The sequence below is a fragment of the Erythrolamprus reginae genome, chromosome 1, assembly GCF_031021105.1.
Source record: "Erythrolamprus reginae isolate rEryReg1 chromosome 1, rEryReg1.hap1, whole genome shotgun sequence".
NCBI lineage: Eukaryota > Metazoa > Chordata > Lepidosauria > Squamata > Dipsadidae > Erythrolamprus > Erythrolamprus reginae.
The window spans coordinates 363,903,664-363,929,047 of NC_091950.1; the positions used below are offsets into that span (position 1 = coordinate 363,903,664).

At 39.5% G+C, this 25,384-nt stretch overlaps 1 protein-coding gene across 2 annotated transcripts in view; it reads right to left on the reverse strand.

Moving 5' to 3' along the window:
* The window catches only part of KCNK2 (potassium two pore domain channel subfamily K member 2), a 92,041-nt gene that overhangs the window by 50,274 nt on the left and 16,383 nt on the right, over positions 1 to 25,384 (reverse strand). For both annotated transcript variants that reach the window (XM_070741172.1, XM_070741163.1), the window contains exon 3: positions 7,727 to 7,844. In XM_070741172.1, coding sequence (XP_070597273.1) covers positions 7,727 to 7,844 — 118 coding nt within the window. The remainder of the gene's footprint in view (positions 1 to 7,726; positions 7,845 to 25,384) is intronic.

Sequence of the window (25,384 nt, forward strand, 5' to 3'; positions counted from 1 at the left end):
CACCTACTCAAGCAGGAGACACTATGACATTTCAGACAAATGGCTGTCCAGTCTCTTCTCTTCTACTGATTAATTGCTGTAACTGTCAGGAAATGTATCCTTATTTCTAGATTGCCACTCTCCTTGATTAGTTTCCAGCCATTGCTTCTTGTCCTGGCTTGGTGCTTTAGAGAATAGCTTGACACATACTCCTCTTTTTTGTGACAGCCCCTTAGATATTAGAAGCATGCAATCATGACACCCCTAGTCCTTCTTTTCATTAAACTAGACATTCCAGCCAATACAAAATCAATATTATGCCCTATTTGTTTTAATGGGAAGATGAAGCAGGTGATTTACTCTCCCACTCAAACTAGTGAAATTAAAACATTAAAATTTGGTGGCACTGTTCCTAACCAGACTTTATTTCTCATGGATTAAACACAAATTTATTCACTCTACTCATCAAGGTAACTTTCCTTCTTACCACGTCAGACTTCAAAGATCATGCAAGCCTGCTATTTGCAAGGAGAGATAGAAAACAATTTTGGTCCATCACTGGAAAATGACACAATAGCTAGTCTTTGCTGCTGCTAATTCCCAGCAACCAAGTGAATTTCCGCTATAGAGCAGAACAACTAAACACAAGATGTTTTTCCCCAAATACCATCACTCTGCTAAATAAATAATTCCCTCAACACTGTCAAACTATTTACTAAGTGTGCACTACTATTAATCTTCTCATCGTTCCCATCAGCCATCTCCTCCTACAAATGACTGCATGACTGTAACTTTATTGCTCATATCCTTACAATTTATATTGACTGGTTCCTAATCTAAACTACTTATTTGTACCTGGACTATCATTAAGTATTTTACCTTATGATTCTTGACTAAATTATCTTTTCTTTTATGTACACTATGCCAAGGTTCCAACAGCATCGAAGAACTAATCAGAGTCTGAGTTATGACTTTCTCAAAGTTCCAATTTATTAACTGAACCATATTAGCACATCTTGGAGAAACCCAAATCTGAAGTCCTGTGGGTTTCTCCACCCAGTTTAAGGTTCATCCCCTGTTACGACATCCACCAGTTCATCACATGGTCCACTTTGGTTCTGTCAATGCGTCCGATCCTCCCATCAACTTCCAGGAAGGTGCTGAACAAAGGTTGATCTTGAGTATCTAGAAGGAATGTATTATGCCTAGTATTCTACACCCTCATGCAACCTACCCTCCTAAATTCCCACAGAACTAATAAATTCTACATTCTATTATGTGGAAGGCCAAAGTCTCCAAATCAAATGATGGCTTCAGCCTGACATACTGAGAGCATATGCACCAAGACAAATTTCTTGTGTGCCCAATCACACTTGGCCAATAAAATTCTATTCTGTTCTGTTCTGTTCTACCTGCAACCCAAAACTCCTTTTAACCATTCCAAGCTGTAAGGAGTCAAATTTTGCCTTTGTAGATTTACCCAGCAAGCTAACTAATGCCACATGTTCTGTTGGCCATTGTTAGCAGCACAACAGAGCAATACAGTAGTCCCTTGCTATACCGCGCTTCACCTACTGCGGCTTCACTTCATCGCGGGTTTTCAAGAAATATTAATGAGAAAAATCATTCGCGGATCTTTGCTGGTTCGTGGGTTTCTGAGGAAGTCGATCGGCAGATTTAAACAGCCCGTGGAACTCGATCGGCAGGTTTTTCAAAATAAATATATCTAAAATTGTAAATACTGTATTTAAATACTGTATCTAAAATAAATACTGTGTGGGACGAAGGATTTATAAACACTTAAAACAATGAAAACTTACCAAACAATTACAATACAGTGATCCCTCTATTATCGGGAGGGTTCCGTTCCAAGACCCCTCGCGATAATCGATTTTTCGGGATGTAGTGGTGCGGAAGTAAAAACACCATCTGCGCATGCGCACCCCTTTTTCCATGGCTGCACATGCGCAGATGGTGTTTTTACTTCCGCACCTGGGAAGACCCAGCAGCTGAGGAGCCGCCTGCCTGCCTGCTTGTCCGCCGCTTTTCCGCCCGCCGCTTTTCCGCCCGCCGCTTGTCCGCCGCATGTCTGCTTGTCCGGCCGCCGCTTGTCCGCCGCTTGTCCGCCCGCCGCTTGTCCGCTTGTCCGCCCGCCGCTTTTCCGCTTGTCCGGCCGCCACTTTTCCGCCCGCTGCTTGTCCGCCGCTTGTCCGCCCGCCGCAGCTGATCTGCTCGGCAGCGCAGTAGCAGCGAGGAGCCGAAGATGGGGTTTCCCCGTTGCCCACGCAAAGGGGAAACCCCATCTTCGGCTCCTCGCTGCTACTGCGCTGCCGAGCAGATCAGCTGCTGGGCGGCCGAAGGAACCTTCCCTGGGTGCCGCCCGCCGCTCGAGAGCAAGAGGGGGAGAGATAGAGAAAGAGAGAGAAGGAAAGAAAGAGATGAGAGAGGGAGGAAGAGAGTGTGAGAGAGGAAGAAGCAAGATAGAGAAAGAGAGAGAGAAAGAAAGATGAGAAAGGAAGGGAGTGATGTCATTGGGTGGAAAAATCGCGATATAGCGTTTCGCAAAGATCGAGATCGCGAAACTCGAGGGATCACTGTATAAATACTTAAATAAGTACTATCAGTCGATAAATTCCACATCGCGGATTTCACCTATCGCGGCTGGGTCTGGAACGTAACACCAGCGATAGGTGAGGGACTACAACACCTGAAAGCAAATCCCTGTCCTCGTTTCAAGAAGTTCAGGAGTGAGTTATGTTTTTCCCTTTGGATACAGTAATTTGATTCTGCAGTACCTCAGTTTTGCAAAACGAATCTTAGGTCTCTGTAGAAGAGAATAATGTTTGGAAGTCCTATAATTAGCCAGCAACGTGGACTCTTTTGACTGACCAGATTGGGGGAATTAAGTGCATGGAGTTCCCACCACCACCACCACCTTTTTGCCTCTTGTTTATCAATTGCTGTATAAAACTGACACCCTGGTTCAAGATCAGGACCAAGGCTGCCCTATTTCCAGCTTAATTTTTTTTTTCATTACTGTTGATAAGAGGAAATCTTTTCAGTGATTAGAAACAGCATTTTGGAACAAATACCTTGAACCTGGTCGTGACAACTATTTTTTTTTCAAGATTTGTTAAAAGATTTTAAAAGGGATAAAATTATTACTGTAACAAAAACAAATCCATATCACCGAAAGAGAAAAAAAATGACTAATAAAATTGTACAATATGTATCTAGTAAACATGCTTTTGTACAATCATATTACACTGGGCTTTAGAAAGGTTTGACGTACTTTTTCTTTTCATACAACATGCATTGTTAAACTTTCTTATTCCTACATGAGCCTCCATGGAATAGGGAGAGTTTGTGTATTACGTAGTTAGTGTCTAGCTGAAATGAGCATTTTAACACAGACTTTTCTGATTATAACAAAATTCTGTCAGCAATAACAGAGTTAATAATACAATTCCCCATTGTTCAGCTGAATCAATAAACTACATACAGTAACAAGATAGAAAATGTTCAGACTTCAGAAGAAAAGGCTTATGCCTGCAGGGGACATACACTAGAGAAAGAAACATTATTTACAATAAAAATTTTGTTCGAACCCAGAGACCAAGACCTTAATCACAAATGTGAATCTACAAGGATTTACTTTAGTTTGCTAAGTGCTAGCTCAAACCTGCCATCAAATATGGCATATTTTCAGAATGTCAGTAGCTGCTTGCTATCTTTTCACTTAAATAAAACAATTTTGTTTGACATTATAATATGACACCAAAAGAATGCAGGAGGTTTTGATATTTGTATAGGTCAGTTACTCCCCTTGTACAGAACCAGGAGCAATCTTAAACAAATATTATTTCATAAAATATCAAAGGCTATTTATGTCATATTCAAAGCAACTGAGGTACGCCATAAGAAGAATATAAAAATGGCTCAAGGATAAAATTGCAGGTTACACTATTTTCCCCCAATGTTGTAACTTCCAGAAATTTTAAATTAAGGACTCCATCACCCACATCCAGAAGAAGCACAAAGTATTGTGAGATGAGTACATTATATATATAGGATGCCATGAAGGTGAATATAATACATTTATTATTTTTAAATGACTGTCAATATTGTTTAAGTGAAATAAAAATATCTCTCATGACATTTTATCTGACATTCTGCTCCCTTATAGTTTAGAATTCAATTATGATTCTCCTCCACTTATCCGGCCACATGCACATACATTTCTGATCCAACAATTTCTATAGCTGCAGTTGCATAGAACAGCAATATGAAAAATACTATGACCAGTCATGCATGCATTTTGTTTATTTATTTATTTTATTTGTCAAACAAGTATAGTATTATAGCACATATTAACACAACATAACATGACATAAGTAGAACGTAGTAATAGAAAGGATAATAAGACAGTAGGACAGGGACATTAGGCACATAAATGCACTTATGCACGCCCCTTACAGACCTCTTAGAAAAGGGGAGAGGTCAATTGTTGATAATGTAAGGTTGAAGATTTTGGGGTTGGGGGAAGCAACAACAGAGTCAGGTAATGAGTTCCAGGTGGTAACCACTCTGTTGCTGAAATCGTATTTTCTGCAGTCAAGTTTGGAGCGATTTACATTCAGTTTGTATCTATTACGTGCTCTTGTGTTGTTGTTGTTGTTAAAGGTGAAGTAGTCACTGACAGGGAGTACATTATGATGTATGATTTTATGAACAACAGTTAAATCAGTTCAGAGACGACATCTTACATGTTACTTTTGTTCACAGAAAATACTTATTAGGGAATGAACAAATCATGTGGAAATAAAACAGTGATGTATTGGCTAATTGTAAATAATCACAAAGACTGATTTCCGAAAGAAAGATTTTCCATCCCTACCATGCTAGTCAGTCTGATCTGCATTTTTGACATAAGGTGTCCATATATAAAGCTGTGATTCTCAACCTTGGCGACTTTAAGGTGTGTAAACTTTGACATTTGGCTGGGTAATTCTGATAGTACAAGACTGCAGATCTTACAATTGCTAAAGCTGAGAAACACTGGTGTAGAGTATTAAAAATGCAAAGACCTTAAACAGTCATACTTATGACTTCAATTCATTTTTAAAAAAAACCACACATGTAAGGAGGCAGTTTTCTATATGTAATACAATTACTGCCATGATCCCGGTCTTTTGGAACATCTTGCCACTGAGGAAAAATTGACTTCCACCATCCTGACATTCCTCAAGAGCCTCTGTCAGTTAGTATGCCAAGGGAGGGAGTATAGAGTTGATTTTTTTTCCAGTAAAAGTTTTTTATTTTTATTTTTTCTTCCACATCAAAAACATAGATAACATACATCACATATACCTTCAATGCAAATCAATATACATATATTGTCACTTAAAAACAATAGTACAATAACCTAAGTTATATTACCAATTTTATTTTTATTATTTGATCCATCTCAATCTTCCCTCTCTCCACTCCCTCTTCCTATCTCAGGTGGCTATTCCACCTCTAGTATCTACTTTCTTACACCTTCTCTCCCCTTTCCTACTACCATCTTCTCCTCCTTCATTCTTCCTTCTCTGCCTCTCCTTCTACTCTCTCTCCTTTCTCCCCCACCTTACTTCCTGCACATCTTGCATTCTTCCCTCCCATTTTTAATTGTAATTTTGTAGTCTTTAAATCATAATTTTGTAATCCTATGGCTAGGATTTGCATCTCTTTTCATGTTGTAAGCTGCCCAGAGCTGCCTTGAGATGAGATGGGCCACAAATAAATGTAATAATACAGTACATATAGTAGGCTGAGAAAAATCTAACCTTCAAAAATAATTATACGGAAAACAGTAGAATGACTGAATTCATAGAACTGCATAGTCAAAATCAATGGCAGTAGTAAATGCCAGTCATCAATAGTAACACTCTATAACAACATCAATGTATAGTTTTGAAATCTTGACCAGTTAAGTTGAAAACTTTGTTTTAATATTTCAAACAAGAGTTTTTGTTTGATGATTGTTTTTAAAATCATTTTGATACATCACTGGTTAAAGAAATATTTATTCCAGTTCAGAAATGAATTAGTATAGAGGAAAAGAATCAGTGTTATTTATAATAAAAATTCTTCCAGGTCCTTTTTACAATTATTGGCTTACATACACTTCTGTTCTTTTTTTTGGTGGGCTAGTTAAAAACGCTTGTTTATTAAAGATATTGAGACTAGGTCTTTGGACAAAGGAAGATTAGGGTTATTGAAAATAGTGAAAGGCATTCTTAATTTTATGAACTCCTTAAACAAGTCAAGTTTAAACTGTCTATGGCACTTTTCTCAACCTAATGTCCTTCAATTTTGTCACAATTGTGGCAGTTGTAATACAAGTTATCTGAGATGCACAAGCTGTGAAAGTCTGTCTTACAGACTCATTACAAAACAATTATGCTGAATTCTCCCTCTGCAACAAGATAATATGATAAAATTTCAACAGTATATATGCACATTTTCACACAATTAACAGAGTATTTTTTATCAACTATTCCATACACTTCTACAATATGATAGTTTCTCACATAGATAATTAATTTCTGTATATATAAGAGCCATTGTAACTCTTATTTTGCTGCTCAATCCAAAGACCTCGGGAAGGCAAAATGTGATGAGAATTGGAGGCATGATTGGTCCAATCCCACATTTCCTTTCTGGGATAATCTTAAATTAGAGAAAGAGGAGGCTTTTATTAGCCCTTCCATTCTGACTGAAGATAATGTGTGGAACACACTGTCATAGTGACAAACATGGGATGGAGATGTATCACTACCACTCCAAATCACCTATCTCTCATTAAGTAAGTTTGTGTCTGAGAGAAAAGTAAATAGTGATGGCATATTTCTGTCAAACAGTAAGATACTGTATTTAAGCAATGTAATGCATTTATAGAATTCAGTTTGGTATGGTGCAGCTATCCATATAGTACTTGCATTAAAAATATGTGTGCCATATAGTAGAAAGAATGCTGTTCATAAACTATGCAAATCACCTGATACCTAATAAAATACTAGGTGATTTATACTTATATTGAGACTCATTATACTTACATGTTTAACCTTTAAAAAACTTTTCCAACTAAATTAACTTTACAAAGTTCTCAATTAAAATATTTATTTATTTATTTATTTATTTATTTATTTATTCAATTTTTTAATGCCGCCCTTCTCCTTAGACTCAGGGTGGCTTACAACATGTTAGCAATAGCACTTTTTAACAGAGCCAGCATATTTCCCCCACAATCCGGGTCCTCATTTTACCCACCTCTGAAGGATGGAAGGCTGAGTCAACCTTGAGCCAGTGATGAGATTTGAACCACTGACCTTCAGATCTACAGTCAGTTTCAGTGGCCTGCAGTACAGCACTCTACCTGCTGCACCACCCCGGCTCATTATATATGAGAATAAGGATAAGAATTAAGGCAGTCATTGCTAAACAAAACAAACCAAACTAAAAGCCAAGGATTCCATTAAGAAAAATCTAAACTAAAAATAATCTAAACCCTTGCACTTCAGGTCTTTGATTATTTATACTTAGTTTGTAAATATGAAAGAAACATATCTAATCAACATTTCCTTACTGAAAATAGGACAGTTAAAAGAGGCAAAGTTCCCAAATAAGAAGATATGAACATATACTTTAGCTAAATTTAATTTGGGTCATCAATGTTCAAATAGAATAATAAATTGTGTCCTACCTATGGTGGTAATAACAGTCCCCGCAAAGAAGAATGAACTTCCCAAATCCCAGTGACTGACTTGATTTGGCATATTTCCTTTAGGATTGACTCCTGCATTTATTGCTGCCACAACTTGCTGAAAATTTAAAGACATTTTCTCAGTATTTGTGAAATATAAACAAGGATATTAGAACACACCATTCCATATGCTTGTGAAAGTCATCTATCTGTCTGGTTTAAAGAAAAATAGCCAAAAAGAAAAAAAGAAAAAAGAATGGAGCATCTTAACAGTACATTGAAACTGGTCCAGTTCCAAGAGTCTGCGATCTTAGTCTGAAATATAATTAAGTTAAAATTATTGAACTCACTGAGATATAGTAATTGTTCATGGCTAAGGGTAGCCTTGAATTGAATCTCCTGAGTGTTAGCCTTTTATTTAAAGCAATTTAGCACATTGGCTTTTCAATATTGTGTAAGCTTTGGAAAAAAATATAAGTAGAATATAAAGATAGGAATATCCGGATCATGGAATCATGGATTAGAAATTAAAATCCCGACATCAAGGGTTTCAATCCAGAAATAGGCAATAAAATCAATAAGGAACTATTCGCTAAATTTTATTCATGCACTGAATTCACGAATAATCATGAATATGATAACATATTGGCTATGATATAACTTGTAGAAAACTAAATAAGAAATAAGAAAAGTAAATATGAAAAGTAAATAAGAAACAGAAACTTGTTTTATGTATCAGAGTATGTATTATGTATCCCCTATTCAAATTATTCATGTTCAGAGAAAGGTTAATAATTATAAAAATCAACATAGATGCTGAAGGATTCTATCCCGATAAAAATTGTTTATTCCATTGAATAAGCTTTAATAAGCATTCCATTCAGTGCAGTTGAAAAGTATTCTAAAAATAACTTTGACTGACCTACTAACATACATGTTAATACCTACACATTCTGAATAATAGATAATAGAGGAGTATGACGCTATCCCCTAATAATTAAAATATATATTGGAGGACTTATTTTGCTACTGTCGAAATAGTGTTTCTCAACTTTGTTGACTTTAAGATGTGTGGACTTCAACTCCTAGAATTCCTCAGTCAGCATGCTAGGGAATTCTTGGGCTAAAATCCACACACTTTAAAGTTGCTAAGGTTGAAAAACACTGTGTTAAAAGAATTAAAACTGCAATCCTTAGCATATTTACGAAAGTTTCTTAAAATAATAAGCTTTAATTCTAGGCTAAGCACTTACAATATTGTTCCAGTGAAAGGGTAGGGTGGGAGAACACAGACAGCAGTGCCTTTTACTGTTTTATTATCACATAGGTACCAGCATTTTCTGCAGATGGAAATCTTTACTTTGTAAGCAGATATTTTTACCTGTTATTTTAGTGAATTGGTATTTCCATCTTAGTAAATGCTCTTTTTTATGTTAAATTCCACAGACCTGGTTTTAGCATATTTCAAAGTAAGTGTACACTAAAATACAACCATACATTTATTTGTGTTCCTTCTGGAAGATGGCAGTGACCAACAACATTTATACTGTTGCAAATAAAATCTATGAATATATCCACATCATCACCTGGAGTCAGGCTTAATCTGAGAGTGTTAACGATTTTTTATCCTAAAATACTAGAACCATATACTTAAAAAATAGCCACTGTTTGGCTATAATATCCAATCACATCAGCTGAAACACTTAATTTCTGAGCACAGACCATACACACTCAAACCTTTCAGTAGTATTTCTCAACCTTGGTAGTTTGAAAATGTGTAGATTTCAATTCATGTGGGCTGGGAATTCTAGGAGTTAAAGTCCATACATTTTCAAGCTACTGAGGTTGTGAAGCACTGCTCTGTAGTTCGTCAAAATTACATTGCTAAAATTCAAGAGCATATGTAGTAGTTTCTTTCAGAAAAGTGTCCGTCTTGGCCTTGTAGTCATCTGTGTATAGGACAACTATGCATCTTCCTTCACCAGCTGGCAAGTTCACACAGAAAGATGCTAAAGAAAAGAGTCTGGTTTTTCTAGACTGTGTAGCGCACATTAAAGAAGAGAGATGTCTTAACACTGAAGTTTACAGAAAATTCTCACACTCAGGTCAGTATTTTGATTTTCACCACTCACCAGAGCACAAAATGGGGGCAATCAGAACCCTACACCACTGGACTGAAATTGCCTACCAGTAAAGGAGAGGGTGCAAATATAATTAAAACATGTCAAGGAATCCCTCAAGGTTTGTGGTTATCCTAAGTGGGCCTTCCTCAAATCCAGAAAAAGATCCATCAGGAGCTCTTCCATTACAGACAAAGAAGAGAACAACAAATGTTGCAACATTGTCATTCCACACATTGCAGGAACATTTGAAAAGCTCAGGAGAATTTTCAACCAACACAATATACATGTATGCTTTAAATCCAAGAATATACTAAGACGTAAGCTTGTCCACCCCAAGGATAAAACACCAAGGATAAAACACCAAGGATAAAAAACTGAGCAACAATACAGTGAAACATGTGCAGATCTGTACATTGGTAAAACAAAATGACAACTTCAGAAGAGCGTGGCACAATATAAGACAGTGATGGGGAACCTTTTTTTCCTTGGGTGCCGAAAGAGTGTTGGTGTGCGCTGAAGAGTCTTGACACAGCGGGTAACGAGACGGTTCTTTATTTTCAGCTCTTTTAGAAGTGACTACCAGCTGGAACGCGTCTCAGCTGGGCAAGGGAAATCGGCTCCTTTTTATACATTTTTCCCCCGCTCAAAATGAGCTGTCAGCGCCTCAACCAATCAGGCGCAAGCTATTTACATATTTTCCCTGGATACAGTTAACAGCGTTATTTAGAGTATTCAACACCCCTCCCTCTTTTAGAAAAAAAATACATATTAATCAGAGAGCCATGTGACGTAGCTTCGGCCCCCAGAGTCGAGCTGGCTGGCACATTACCGACCTCTGCTGATGAAGATGGCTCCGGGGTGCTGGCAGAGCAGCTTCGTCGTGGTGAGTCCAAGTTTAATTCCATTAATGTTGGTATTGCGTCGTCTACACTTGGATGTTTTGCATTTACATCAGGTCGTTGAGCCATAGGCTCCGTTTCGGGGCACCTCCTTAAATGATCGATGTGCCTAGTCCATACTCGGCCATCGGCTAACAGTATTACATAAGTTTTAGGTGCTTTTTGTTGCACCACAGTGCCCTTAAGCCAATTAAGGCCCCCACTGAAATTTTTTGCAAACACACATTGCCCTAAAAACAGATGTCTTTCAGCTTTTTCAGACATGTAATTGTTTGTACAAAACATAGGGTGTAACCTGTCCAAAGTTGACCTTAGCTTTCTACCCATGAGGATTTCTGCTGGGCTTCTATGGGTTACTGCATTAGGAGTGATGTGCTGGGCCAATAGGAACTTATCTAAATGCTCTTGCACCTCTCCAGGGCCAGCTCTTTTCAAGGCCTCCTTGGCAACACGAACATATCTCTCTGCCAACCCATTCGCCCATGGCGAAAAAGGAGAGATGAGTGCGTGCCTTACCCCTAATTGGTCTAGAAATAGTTCAAATTGTCTGGCAGTCAGTTGGGGCCCATTGTCAGATACCAATACGTTGGACAGCCATGTGTGGTAAAGAAATGGCGCAGAGCTCTTATAGTTGCACATGTGGTGATATTATGCATAACAATTATCTCGACCCATTTAGAATACGCGTCTACCACAATTAAGAAATATTTAGAATCAATGGGACCAGCGAAATCTATGTGAATTCGGGACCATGGCCCTTTGGGTTGCTCCCAATCCATGGGAGTAGTCTTAGGAGGTTTTGGCCTTGATTCCTGACAGGGGTCACACTTGGCCACCCACCTCTCAATTTCGGCATCAAATCCTGGCCACCAGAAATGACCCCTTGCTAACCCCTTCATCCTCACGATGCCTGGATGACCCACATGCAACATATTCAAAACTTTGGACTTCAGACTTTCCGGAATTACTACCCGGTCACCCCACAAGAGACAACCTTTAACATAGGATAGTTCCAATCTCTTACTTTTAAATTCAGACATATCTTTCCCATTATACTAGTTATTCCATCCCCTTAATACACAATTAATAACTTTCATGAGAATGGGGTCTTTTTTGGTATGCTCTGCCAGTTCCTTGGCAGTTGTCAGGGGGTTATCTTTTAACTCTATCAGTAAGACATCAGCAGAAGGGGCAGGGTCTTCTACTATTTCAGGGATGGGGCACCTGCTAAGGCCATCCGCATGGTTTATGGTTGTCCCTCCCCTGTGTGTTAGCTCATATTGATATCCTGACAAAAAGATAGCCCATCTAATTAATCGTGGGGACATGAAGGGTGGAGTTGGTTTGTCTGGGGATAGAAGGCCTAACAATGGTTTGTGATCGGTAGGTAACCAACTCAAAATTTCTACCAAAAATGTAATTGTGAAACTTTTTAACCCCCGCTACCAATGCTAAAGCCTCTTTGTCCAGCTGACTGTAGTTCCTTTCTGTGCTGGACAGCGTTCTTGAGAAAAATGCTATAGGGGCCTCTGTGCTGTTAGGCAGCACATGAGCCAGGACACTACCCACCCCATAGGGAGAAGCATCGCACGTAAGACGTAGGGGGAGTAACGTACTGTACTGTACCACTACGCTTTTGGAAGTTAAGAGGTTCTTTATTCGAGAAAAAGCTTCACTTTCAATTCTCCCCCATTTCCAAGGAACTTCTTTCTGAAGCAGCCGGTGTAGAGGTTCTGCTGCTGTGGCCTTCTGTCTCAAAAAAACAGAGTAGAAATTTAGTAGGCCTAAAAAGGCCTGCAATTCTGCCTTACTCTTGGGCTCTGGGGCCTCCTGTATTGCCTTGACCTTATCACTGGTGGGATGGATTCCTTCGCCATCTATTGTATAACTCAAAAAATTGACACTTCTGCTTCCCCACACGCATTTGCCTGGTTTAACTTTGAGTCCCTTGCCCTGCAGTCTTGTTAGAACTTCCCTTATCCTTGTGTTTAACTGGGTCTGATCTCTCCCTGAAATTAAAATATCATCAAAGTAGGGTATGGTTCCCCCGATTCCTGTCAATAACCGCTCCATTAGACTCTGAAAAATCCCCGGGGCTACACTTACACCAAATTGCAACCGGGTGCATCTGAAAGCCCCTCTATGGGTAACAACAGTTTGTGCTAATGAGGTAGGTTCGTCCACAGGCAGTTGTTGGTATGCCTGCGCGAGGTCGATTTTTGCGAATACTTTCCCCTCCCCTAGGGAGTGGAGTAGGTGTTGTACAACAGGTATGGGGTATGGATGATGTTTCAAGGCTCTATTTAAGGTTGATTTGTAGTCTGCGCAGACTCGTAAGGAGCCATCTTGTTTGAGAGGAGTTACTATTGGGGTTTCCCATGGAGCTTGATCCACTGGGACTAAAATGCCTTGATGGATGAGTTTATCCAATTCTATATCTAATTTAGGAAGTAGTGGCAGGGGGACTCTCCTTGGTTTGAGGCGGATAGGAGGCACTTTAGGGTCAATGAAGAATGATATTGGTGGTCCTTGACACAGCGGGTAACGAGACGGTTCTTTATTTTCAGCTCTTTTAGAAGTGACTACCAGCTGGAACGCGTCTCAGCTGGGCAAGGGAAATCGGCTCCTTTTTATACATTTTTTTCCCCGCTCAAAATGAGCTGTCAGCGCCTCAACCAATCAGGCGCAAGCTATTTACATATTTTCCCTGGATACAGTTAACAGCGTTATTTAGAGTATTCAACATGCGCTATCCCACATGCGTGAGTGCCCATGCTCATATGGGCGAAATGCCTGGGGAGGGCAAAAACAGCTTCTCTCACCCCCCCCCCCCCAAAGGCTTTCTAGAGGCTGGAAATGGCCTGTTTTCCAATTTCTAGTGGGCCCAGTAGGCTCATGTTTCGCCATTCCTAGGCTCCAAAGACTTCTCTGGAGCCAGGGGAGGGTAAAAATGTCGGCACACACATGCACGTTGGAGCTGAGCTGAGCTGAGCTAGGCCAATAGCCATAGGTTCACCATCACTGATATAGGAGTTCAAGGCCATCAGGACAAGATTCAGCTGTCTGTCTGCATTTGCAAGACAGTGGTCACTCCTTTGAAGACAGCGAAGTTCACATTTTGTTTTGAAAGAGGAGTAAAAGAGGCCATTTGTGTGGACATTGAGCAGCCCTCTCTCAACAGAGGAAGGGGGATAAGACACCACCTATCCCCAGTCCACAACACAGCTCTTGCAACATTGCCAAGAAAATTCCACAACCAACTGTACCCTGAAGGCAAAGATAGGTCCCACAGAGTTGGCCTTCTCTGGGTCCTGTCGACTAAACAAAGTTGTTTGGCGGGACCCAGGGGAAGAGTCTTCTCTGTGGCTGCCCCGACCCTCTGGAACCAGCTCCCCCCAGAGATCAGAATTGCCACCACCCTCCTCGCCTTTTGTAAGCTCCTTAAAACCCACCTATGTCGTCAGGCATGGGGGAACTGAGACATCTCCCCTTGGCCGACATAGTTTTATGTATGGTATGTTTGTGTGTATACTTTTTAAATAATGGGTTTTTAGACTTTTTAATGTTAAATTGTTATTTTAGACTTTTCATATTAGATTTGTTATTGTATATTGTTTTATCACTGTTGTGAGCCGCCCCGAGTCTGCGGAGAGGGGCGGCATACAAATCTAATTAATAATAATAATAATAATAATAATAATAATAATAATCCCTGCAAGTGGCCACAAAAGCTCTCACAGAGAGTGCTAATGGACCAGATGACTACAAATAAATACAATCCTTCCATCCCTCCACCATCCAGTCTCGACTGTTAGTACCTATCGGGGGTAGGTTCCACATGCCTTTGCCACCAGTTCGCATCATGTTTCACGCAATTGTGCATGTGCATGCATCCCCTTGTGCAATTTGGCTTCAGCACATGCTCAGTAGCAGGAACCAGCCCAAAACACAACTGAAGAGCTGATCAGCTCTGCTTCAGGTGAAGAAATAAAGGTCAGTATTAACCTGGGGGCAGGCAAGAGAGCCCTTTTTGAAGCAGTGGAAGAGGAGAAGCCATCCAAACACGGAAAAACTCACACAAAATTCCAAAAAAAGAGAGATGATGGCACCCATGGAGTGGCACCGACAGAACCAGATCTGTGACACCATTATCACATCACCAGCGTGTCGCTACTGGTTGGGGCAATCTGGTCCAAACTGGAACCCACCCCGGTAGCTATCCTTTATCCCTCCCACCCCACTACCATCACAACAGTTGTTCTTACTCAACGAAAAAAACTCAGTACAGTTGCCTTTTGAAAGAAGCACTTTTGAGATGACAACACTGATTATAGTAATTTTCAGATTGTTCGCCTATCATCTTAAAATGAAGTTAGATTCTTGCTGTTCTTGTAAGCTTTGTTTCAAAATACAATCAAGGACTGATATGACAGGAAAGGATTTTTTAAAAAGACTTTTGTCTTTTTGAACCATCTGTCCCCAATAAAGAGTAGCTCTCCTAGTGTACCCTTATAGAAATCAGAAAAATCTAGCAGAAATAACTTAAGAATGGATCATGGAAGAGTCACCAGTGCTGGAATGCTTTTTTTCCCAATCAGCATTTTCTGTTATTATATGTTGCTATATTTTTAAATCAGATTTAGATATTTTACATCACTTACAATCATACCCTGCTGAGATGCTAAATAAAACCAGTAAATAAACAAACTTGTTGAGGTTTTTTGGGACAGTCTCATACTACCTTAAAATATCAAACACTTGGAGAAAGTAATTAGCAAGTCAGTCTATGGACTAGTTTCAGCCAAAGGAGCATAACTTACTTCACAATATTAGGAATGAAAAATGAATAAGAGGATACTTATTCATATAAATCTTCCATTTTGCTTGAATTAGATCATTAATAATACAATATAAAAATCATTACAAGTTAAGGAGATGAGTGTGTTTTTCAATCGCATGCTCAAAATTTCAAACTCATTTCTGTGAAGAAATGTGAATTTATCAGATCTGAGGCACGGCAAATAAGTTCATGATTCAATATTGTAAAAATAGGGCTATTCCAGATTTCAGTAGGTATCTGCTTTCCATTTGTGAGCAGGGACATAATGGACATCACAGATGAGCTAAATTACATTTTCATGCTGTGAAGGGTTAATATTTGATATTGAATATTAACCCTTGATATTAATATTGAAAGTTAAGCAGAATTAAATTTAATACAATATTTTAAAAATACCCCAAGTCTCTTCTTTAAGCCCATTAGTCTTCAATATCTCCATCAATGATTGGATGAGGGGATAGGTGGGGAACTCATTAAATTTGCCAATGACCCCAAGCTAGCAGGAATAGCCAACACTTCAGAAGATAGGCTTAAGATATATAAGGATTTTGACAGATTTTAACATTGGGCACCATCTAACACAATTAAAGTCAATGGTGAGAAACGTAAGTTTCTAAGTTTAGGCAAGAAAACCCAAATGCATAGGTATAATAGACTGCTCAAAAAATGAAAGGAGCACTCAAATAACACATCCTAGGTCTGAATGAATGAAATATTCTCATTGAATACTTTGTTCTATACAAAGGTGAATGTGCACAACAGCATGTGAAATTGACTGTCAATCAGTGTTGCTTCCTAGTTGGACAGTTTGATTTCACAGAAGTTTGATTTACTTGGAGTTATATTGTGTTGTTTAAGTGTTCCCTTTATTTTTTTGAGCAGTGTATAAGTAGTAACTGGCTCAAAAGTAGTAACTCTGTGAGGGATCTTGGAGTCCTAGTGGACAATCACTTTAAATATGAACCAACAATGTGCTGCAGCTGCCAAAAAAAGCCAATACAGTTTTAGGCTGCATGAACAGAAGGATTGAATCAACTTTTAATACCATTGTATAATGCCTTGGTAAGACCATACTTGGAATGTTACATCCAGTTGCGATTGCCACGAGGTAAGAAAAATGTTGAGCCTCTAGAAAGAATGCGGAGTACACCAACAAAGTTGATTAGGGGACTGGAAGCAAAAACATATCAAGAATGGTTGCTATAATTGTATATGTCTAGTTTAATGAAAAACTAGGGGTGACAATATTTCAATAGGGGCTGCCACAAAGAAGAGGGAGTCAAGCTTCCCTATTCTCCAAAGCACCTGAGGGCAGGACAAAAAGCAATGGGGGGAAACAAATCAAGGAAAGACCCAAGCTAGAACTAAGAAGAAATTCCCTGACAGAACAATTAATAAATGGAACAAAAGTTGTCTCCAAAAGTTGTGAATGTACCAACACTGGATGGTCTTAAGAAGAGATGAACAACCAATTGTCTGAAATGGTATAGGGTTTCCTGCCTGAGCAGGGGATTGACTAGAACAGTGTTTCCCAACCTTGGCAACTTGAAGATATTTGGACTTCAACTCCCAGAATTCCCCAGCCAGCATTTGCTGGCTGGGGAATTCTGGGAGTTGAAGTCCAAATATCTTCAAGTTGCCAAGATTGGGAAACACTGGACTAGAAGACCTGCAAGGTCCTTCCAACTCTGTTCTTCTATATTTTTGGAAAGGGGGGGGGTGTTATGCAAGTTTTTTCCAAATTTTCTATTTTTTATTCTGTTTTGTACGTTAGAACAATTTTTAATTACTTGTTCCATTTCCTAGTTCATTGATGGCGATCCTATGGCAAGCGTGCCACAAGTGGCATGCGGTGCCAAATCAGTGGGCACATCAGCTCAGTCCAGCACACATATGTGCACCAGACAGCTGATTTTCGGGCTTTCTAGGCCCACTGGTAGTCAGGAAACAATCTGTTTCCAGCTTACGGACATGGTGGAGAAGGCCCATTTTTTGATCTCCCCAAGTTCTGGAGATTTTCTAGGAGCCTGGGGAGGGCAAATGCCTCATTCCTTATTTCCAGCACACAATGGTACGGCCATTTTTTTGCTCTCCCTAGGTTTTAATGCCGAAAGTGGGGGAGAATGGTGGGGATTGTGTATGCACATGCCCACACCCATAATTCCATGTGCCCTCCCTGCGCATGTGTGCATGACAACCCTCCTGCTCCCAGCATGCAATGGTACGACCATTTTCCACTCTCTGTAGGATTTCTATGAGCCTGGAGAGGGTGAAAATGGCTTTTCCCCCCATCGATTCTTCAGAGGCAGAAAATGGCCCCATTTGTCAACTTATGATTGGACAGTCACATTTTTTTTGCTGTCCCCAGGATTCAGAGCCTTTCTCAACTTGAATTGGGCCATTTCTGGCCTCCAGAGGGCCTCGGGGAAGGAGAGATCAATTTCGCCCTCCCCAGGCTCCTAGAAGGGCTCTGAAGCCTGGGAAGAACAACAAACCAGGGGCACATAGAATTATGGGTGCGGGTACCTGCATGCACAACCTCCCCCGCACTCTTTTGGCACACAAACCCCAAAAAAGGTTCACCATCACTGCCCTATCACTTTGACTGATATTTGCTCACTGTTTATAAGCATTGCACAATTAGACTAGAGCAATTTATTGACTGCTACATTTATATGGTGGCACATTTATGACTGGCTGATATTCCCATATAAACACATGTTATAGCATTAGTAATATATCACAGTCATTTCATATGGAGCATTACAGGTGGCAATTGCTATAAAACTACTCCATTCATTCTGGAATGACACAATCACATTTATTTAATGTATTTACATTTACCTAACATTTATCTTTGGAGTCTCAACTACTCTGGGAAAATAGCCTACATAAATAAGATATCATTACATTGAAATATGTGTTTTTCTTAGTGATATTTAAGTAAAACTTCATTCTGAACTTTTCCCAATTGAAATGTATCAGCTTTATGTTACATTGGGCGCAAACAAGTTAGGGATTTTGGAAGCTGAAAAAGTTGAAATCTGAACATGTGCTATACATATGAAGATTTAAGAAAAATTCAGCTAAAAGAAGAGGCACCATGAATCCCTTAGCACATAGATCTTCAAACTTGGCAACTTTAAGACTTATATTGAATTGAAATCCACAAGTCTTAAAGTGCCCAGGGTTGGAGATTTCTTCTAGAAGATACAATCAATGGATTACTTTGCATAGATCACAGTGGGATACATTTTAACAAGTATTTCCTAATACATAACACTATAAGAAATGAGGTAGGAAAATACCAATAATCAATAAATAAATAATGTTAAGAAAATTTAATACAATAAAAAGTTATGTAAGAGCACTATCAGTGCATTGCACTCTTGACTTCTCCTAATGACATTTGTAACAAATTTTTATATATTGGAACTTCTTAATAAACAAAAAGGTTTTGCTGCTAATCTTTTAAACTGGCATTTTAGAAAATTACAATTAACCAGATATGCATTTCTTTACATTTATGCCATCATTATGCCATCATTTTATCTATTGACTGACTACTGCAGAATGAATGTCTCTTCCAAATGCTTAGTTTAATAAGAATACTAGACAAACAGTTTCTACTTGGGAGAAGGCAGCTCTTCATGAAAGCTAGGAGTTGATATATTTAAAGCTTTCAAAGGCAAACTTTTAAGCAGAAGCCTACTGATAATCAATGTAGTGGCTGTAGTAAAGGTAATAATTGACTATGATGGGCCCACTTATTAGCATGCAAAGCTACATCAATTGCTGCTTCTAAGGCATTCTCAGGTAAATTACAGGACAATAGCATATAAAGACATGAACTGCCATTGCCATATTATCTTCTTTTAGGTGACATTACTGTACATCCTAACCACCTTTTCAAAGTCCACAAGTTGGAATGAATCCCAGAAATGGATGCAGAACATTGCCGAGACATAGCTATTGAGACCATCTATAGTGAATCAAGATTTTAGCAACTTTGAGTGACTTTATTACCAAACCAAAGTGGCAGATGATCCTGTTAAGCCTCCCAGCAGGGAATGAATAATCTTAAACAGGGCCAACAGAACAATAAAGTCAGAGAAATAAGAATATGCTAGCATTCCTTTATGATAATGGTTTAGACTGCAATTTTTAATGACAATATTTTTTACACTGTATGGCTGCAATTAATTCCAACGTTATGGGAAGTGTTGTAGATATTGTATACAGAATAACTCAAAAATGATAAATATAAAAGTGTGTACTATACCTTTTTAATATTATTTAATAGTCAATCCAATGCATTTGTAATCTACTCAAAAGTACATTCAATCACATATTTCTAGGCTTGAAGTCTTACTGTTTGGTTAAACTAAACACAATGTAAGGTCTCATCAGGCACTCAGATTTATTGGTTTGCTTTTTTTGCTAGACTGTATTACCATGTAATTATAGTACTGTATATCTACTCTTAAAATATTTCTGATGCCGTTTGTGTGTGGGGGGATATATGCTTGTTTCCTTTGTGTGTGGAGTTATGTTTTGCATGTGGAAGCTTTGTGGCATATAAAGAAGCAAGAGAAGCTTCTCACTAAGAGTATGGACTGAGCTGGGGAAACAGGTGAAAAGACAGAATCTGGCAAGGATGGATGGATTAGCTTGTTCAAGATCTGCCTCTGTTTTATATGGGTCCATCAATCTATTGCATTCATTACTGAATTTAGTAGCACATCTAGATCTCTTTCGGTCTCGTTTCAGGACCAATCACAGCACAGAAACCACTTTGGTCGCACTGATGGATGATCTCCAGCGGGCCTGGGATAGGGGCTATTCTTCTATCCTAGTGGTCTTTGACCTCTCAGTGGCCTTTGATACCATCAACCATGGTAGCTTTCTGTGATGGCTGGAGGGATTGGGAGTGGGAGGCACCATTTTATGGTGGTTCTCCTATCTCTCCAATCATTTGCAGTCGGTGTTAGTGGGGGGGGGGGGCAGAGGTCCATCCCTCGGCCTCTCCTTTGTGGGGTGCTGCAGGAGTCTGTCCTCTCCCCCCCTACTATGTAACATCTACATGAAGCCGCTGGGTGCAGAGCTCAGCTGCTAAGCTGGAACGGTGATGTGTGCTCACCCCGTGGCTCTGAGTACTAGTCGAGTCCAGCACAAATATGCTACTGCACCTGGGCAGGTAGCAAAATCGTGTGTGTCCAAGCAATTAAATAGTAGGGGGGGGAAGACAGTGTCCACACGTGATTTTGCTACCTGCCCAGATGCAGTAGCATAATTGTGCTGTACTCTGCTAGTACTCAGACCCATGGGGGTGAGCACACGTCACCGTTCCACCTTAGCAACTCACCTCTGGCTGGGTGAGATCATCCGATGGCATTGGGTGAGGTATCATCAGTATGCTGTATACCCAATTATACATCTCCACCCCATGCCAATTCAGTGAAGTGGTTGACGTGATGTGCCAGTGCCTGGAAGCTGTTAGGGTCTGGATGGGAGCCAATAGGCTCAAGCTCAACCCAGACAGCAGCGAGTGGCTCTGGGCATTCCCTCCAAAGGACTGGTCCATCTGGTCCATCCATTGCTCTGGGGGGTGGGAGGTTCTGACCCCCTCAGATAGTGTTCGTAACTTGGGTGTCAGTGGCCAGTGGGACCTTAGCCCAGGTTCACCTGATGTACCAGTTGCGTCCCTTTTTGGGCCAGGAGACCTTGCGCACAGTCACTCAGACCTTCTTTACCTCCTGTCTCAATTATTGCAATGCACTGTACATGGGGCTACCCTTGAAGAGTGTTCAGAGACTGCAGATAGTCCAGAATGCAGTCATGTGCGCTGTTATGGGAGTACCTCAGTACGCCCATATAACACCAACACTCCGCATACTGCACTGGCTACCAATTAGTCTCCGGTCACAATTCAAAGTGCTGGTTATTACCTATGAAGCCCTACAGGGTTTAAGGCCTGCCACATACCTCTCAGAGACCTATTAGATCACAGAGAATCGGCCTCCTCCAGATCCCATCAACTAAACAATGTAAGTTGATGGGACCGTGGGAGAAGGCCTTTTCTGTTGCCGCCCTGGCTTTCTGAGTCCTACGGGATCAGGCGGCCTAGAAGTCGAATAGATTAAATTAAATGAAATTAACCTTTTTTTCCAGAGGAAGAGTTTTTGTGAAACCCATGAAACCATTTGAGAAAAAATTATACAGAAAATAACTTTTTTTTAAAAAAAAACTTGTTTTATTTTAAAAATTGTATCCTGACATACATATCTTAACTTATACAATGCTGTCTTGCTTACATTTTACTGTGGAATTGTACCCCCATATTAAAGTCACTTGAAGTCACTTAATGACTTAAGTTTAATGACTTTAAGTTATTTTAGAATAACTATCATCTAATACACAAATTAATCCAGGAAATAAACAGTTACAGACTAGACAAATTGATTTCCCAAATATCACTTTTATGTATTATAAAGTATTTCATTTCAGGTAAAGTTATAATAAGTAATATCCACAGCATTTAATACTACATATTTCAGTATCACTGTAAAAGACAAGAGATTAGCAAGACAGTGATTTATTAATCGAACTGTATAACAAAATAATGTGCACATTCCTTTAGCAATTGAAAATGGATTTGTGTTTCATTTAGCAAACTTGATGCTTCATATCAAATATTTCCATTTTTGATGGCAATATTTTTTATCCTAATCCTGTAACTGATGACATCCCAATCCCATAATTAATGGCATAGAAGTATGAGTATCAAAATGCATTAGATCAATACCACTTTATAAATTATACTACCTTATAAGATACCAATACCCCTTTAAAAGTTAACGTGTGTTTTATTGTGGGCCTCCAGTACTGTATTATCCAGGCCTTATAAGTAATCGACCACATCTTTTGATGTCCAGAAATGAAAATCATTCATGCAACTCTGCCTCATTTGGATCCACTGAATGACACTCTACTTTGATTGTGAGACTTTACCAATGTATTTTGTCACTGGGATATGTAACATTTAATAACCCATTAAACTATTTAACTCTTGATATGTGTGGCAATATGATTGAGTGCCCTGTTAATATAAAACCTCTTGGGAAACTAGTGTGTGTCAGACTTCTTGTAGCCTTAAATGGTCAACTCCTTACGCTCTTCGTATTTCTGATTTCAAAACAATATTCTGACCTAAGTCATTCCAGTGATAACCAACTACATTAGTGTTAAATATGACTCAATTGGTAGATCCAGCATAATTGCCTTGTTGTCACCATGCATTTTATTAGCCTACTGTGCAAAGGCCTCTGTGCCCTTGAGACAAAGCAAACAAATATGCAACTAGTAAGAAAACATACATGAACAAAATTTTTAAATAATGTAATCTTTCCACAAGCTGAAAACTAGCATAGTAAGAACATATTTAGTCCAAAGGATGAGATAAAATGGCATGATGTGTTTACACATAACTCCCCAATTCTGATCACTCAATTTTATTTTATTTTTTGTCTTTTAATGATGCTGTAATTGGGGTGGAGTTAGGGCAGCTGAATGGAGCTGACTGTTTATTGGCCAGATACCCTTCCTGTTGTGAATGCGGAGTTTGCAGCAGATATAGTCTCATTGTGTCCAGAGAGAAAAATATCTGGCTCCACCTAGGATGGAACTCACAACCTCCTGATTGCGAGGTGAGAACTGCACCTCTAGGCTACCGCACCACTCCCCTTTTGACCACTCAATGACCATAAACCCATAAAAGGGCAATATAACATTTACAAGATTGTTGTATGTATTTAAGTTAAAGGGTCCATGTAAGACACACAGCTTCCATTGCTGCAATTGACCTTCACTGATACATATACAGTGGTACCTCGAGATACGAGTTTAATTCGTTCCGGACCTGGGGTCTTAAGTCGAGCAGCTCTTATCTCGAACGACTTTTCCCCATAGGAATTAATGTAAATAATTTTAATTGGTTCCAGCCCTCAAAAAAACTCACAAAGTTAGTCTAAATTATGCAGAAAGACATGTTTTTAATGAAGAAATGTACATGTACATATAAATGAATAATGAAGTTTCTTTCACTTAACTTGTAAACTTTCTTAAACTTTTAAATTTACATATGTTCAACTTCTCTGCCACCCAATCCTGTAGGACAGAGGTCCCCAACCCTTTTTGCACCAGGGACCGGCTTTAAGCGATCAAGAGAGGAATGGGTGAATGAATGGACGGAGGGTGGGAAGGAAGGAAGGAAAGAGGGAAGGGACAGGAACAGAGGAAGGAAGCAAGGAAACTTATGAAAGGGGAGAGTAAGAGAGGAATGAGTGAAGGGAGGGAGGGAGGGAAGAAGGTGGGAAGGAGAAAGAAAAGAAGAAATAGAGGAAGGGAAGGTAAAAGAGAGAAAGAAAAAGAGCAAGAAAGCAAGCAAGCAAGCAAGCAAGCAAGCAAGCAAGCAAGCAAGCAAGAAAGAAAGAAAGAAAGAAAGAAAGAAAGAAAGAAAGGGGGAAGGGACAGGAACAGAGGAAGGAAGCAAGGAAACTTATGAAAGGGGAGAGTAAGAGAGGAATGAGTGAAGGGAGGGAGGGAGGGAAGAAGGTGGGAAGGAGAAAGAAAAGAAGAAATAGAGGAATGGAAGGTAAAAGAGAGAAAGAAAAAGAGCAAGAAAGAAAGAAAGAAAGAAAGGGGGAAGGGACAGGAATAGAGGAAGGAAGCAAGGAAACTTATGAAAGGGGAGAGTAAGAGAGGAATGAGTGAAGGGAGGGAGGGAAGAAGGTGGGAAGGAGAAAGAAAAGAAGAAATAGAGGAAGGGAAGGTAAAAGAGAGAAAGAAAAAGAGCAAGAAAGAAAGAAAGAAAGAAAGAAAGGGGGAAGGGACAGGAACAGAGGAAGGAAGCAAGGAAACTTATGAAAGGGGAGAGTAAGAGAGGAATGAGTGAAGGGAGGGAGGGAGGGAAGAAGGTGGGAAGGAGAAAGAAAAGAAGAAATAGAAGGGAAGGTAAAAGAGAGAAAGAAAAAGAGCAAGAAAGAAAGCTGCAAGCACCCCCCCGAGCCCCCCAGGCCGGCTGCAACCTTTTAAAACACGCGCACCGCTTCGCAGCTGTCTCCTGAAGCCGAACGCGGAAGTTAGCGTTTGGCTTCAGGAGACAGCTCCTTGGCGCTTGTATCTCGAATTTGGGCTTGTAAGTAGAACAAAAATATCTCTCCCCTCCCAGCTCTTATCTCGAGTTGCTCTTAAGTAGAGCAGCTCTTATGTCGTGGTTCCACTGTATGAGGATGAGGATGAAAAATGCAAAGTTTTTCAACTTGAAGTGAACATTGTACAAAAATAATAGCTAATGTGTCCCTTTAGTGTCTCCAGGTACTTAGGGGCTAAAGCATTGACAGACAGAACCTACAACAAAGCAAAGAAGCAGAATAGCTTTCTACAAGTGAAGTGCACCTTCAGAAAGATAAATCTAAGAGGTTGAAAGTAAGACTAAAATGGCAATCATGTAGAATAAGGAAGTGTGCCTAAAAGATAAGAATTAACAATTATTTCTTTCTTGTCCTCCATAAAAGTAGAAGTATTTAATATACAACCGTAACTGGCACATTTTGATGCTATCTTGAATGTGGGTGCCATTCCAATTTCTAAAATCAGTTAATTATCCATTGTTTATCCTGTAGCACTGCACTATAGAAATGGTAGTGAACTCATACAATTAACTCAAATTTAGGATAATTGTTCATAATGAAAACAGTGTTCAGGAAATAAATAAACAGTGCTTGACTACTGAAAA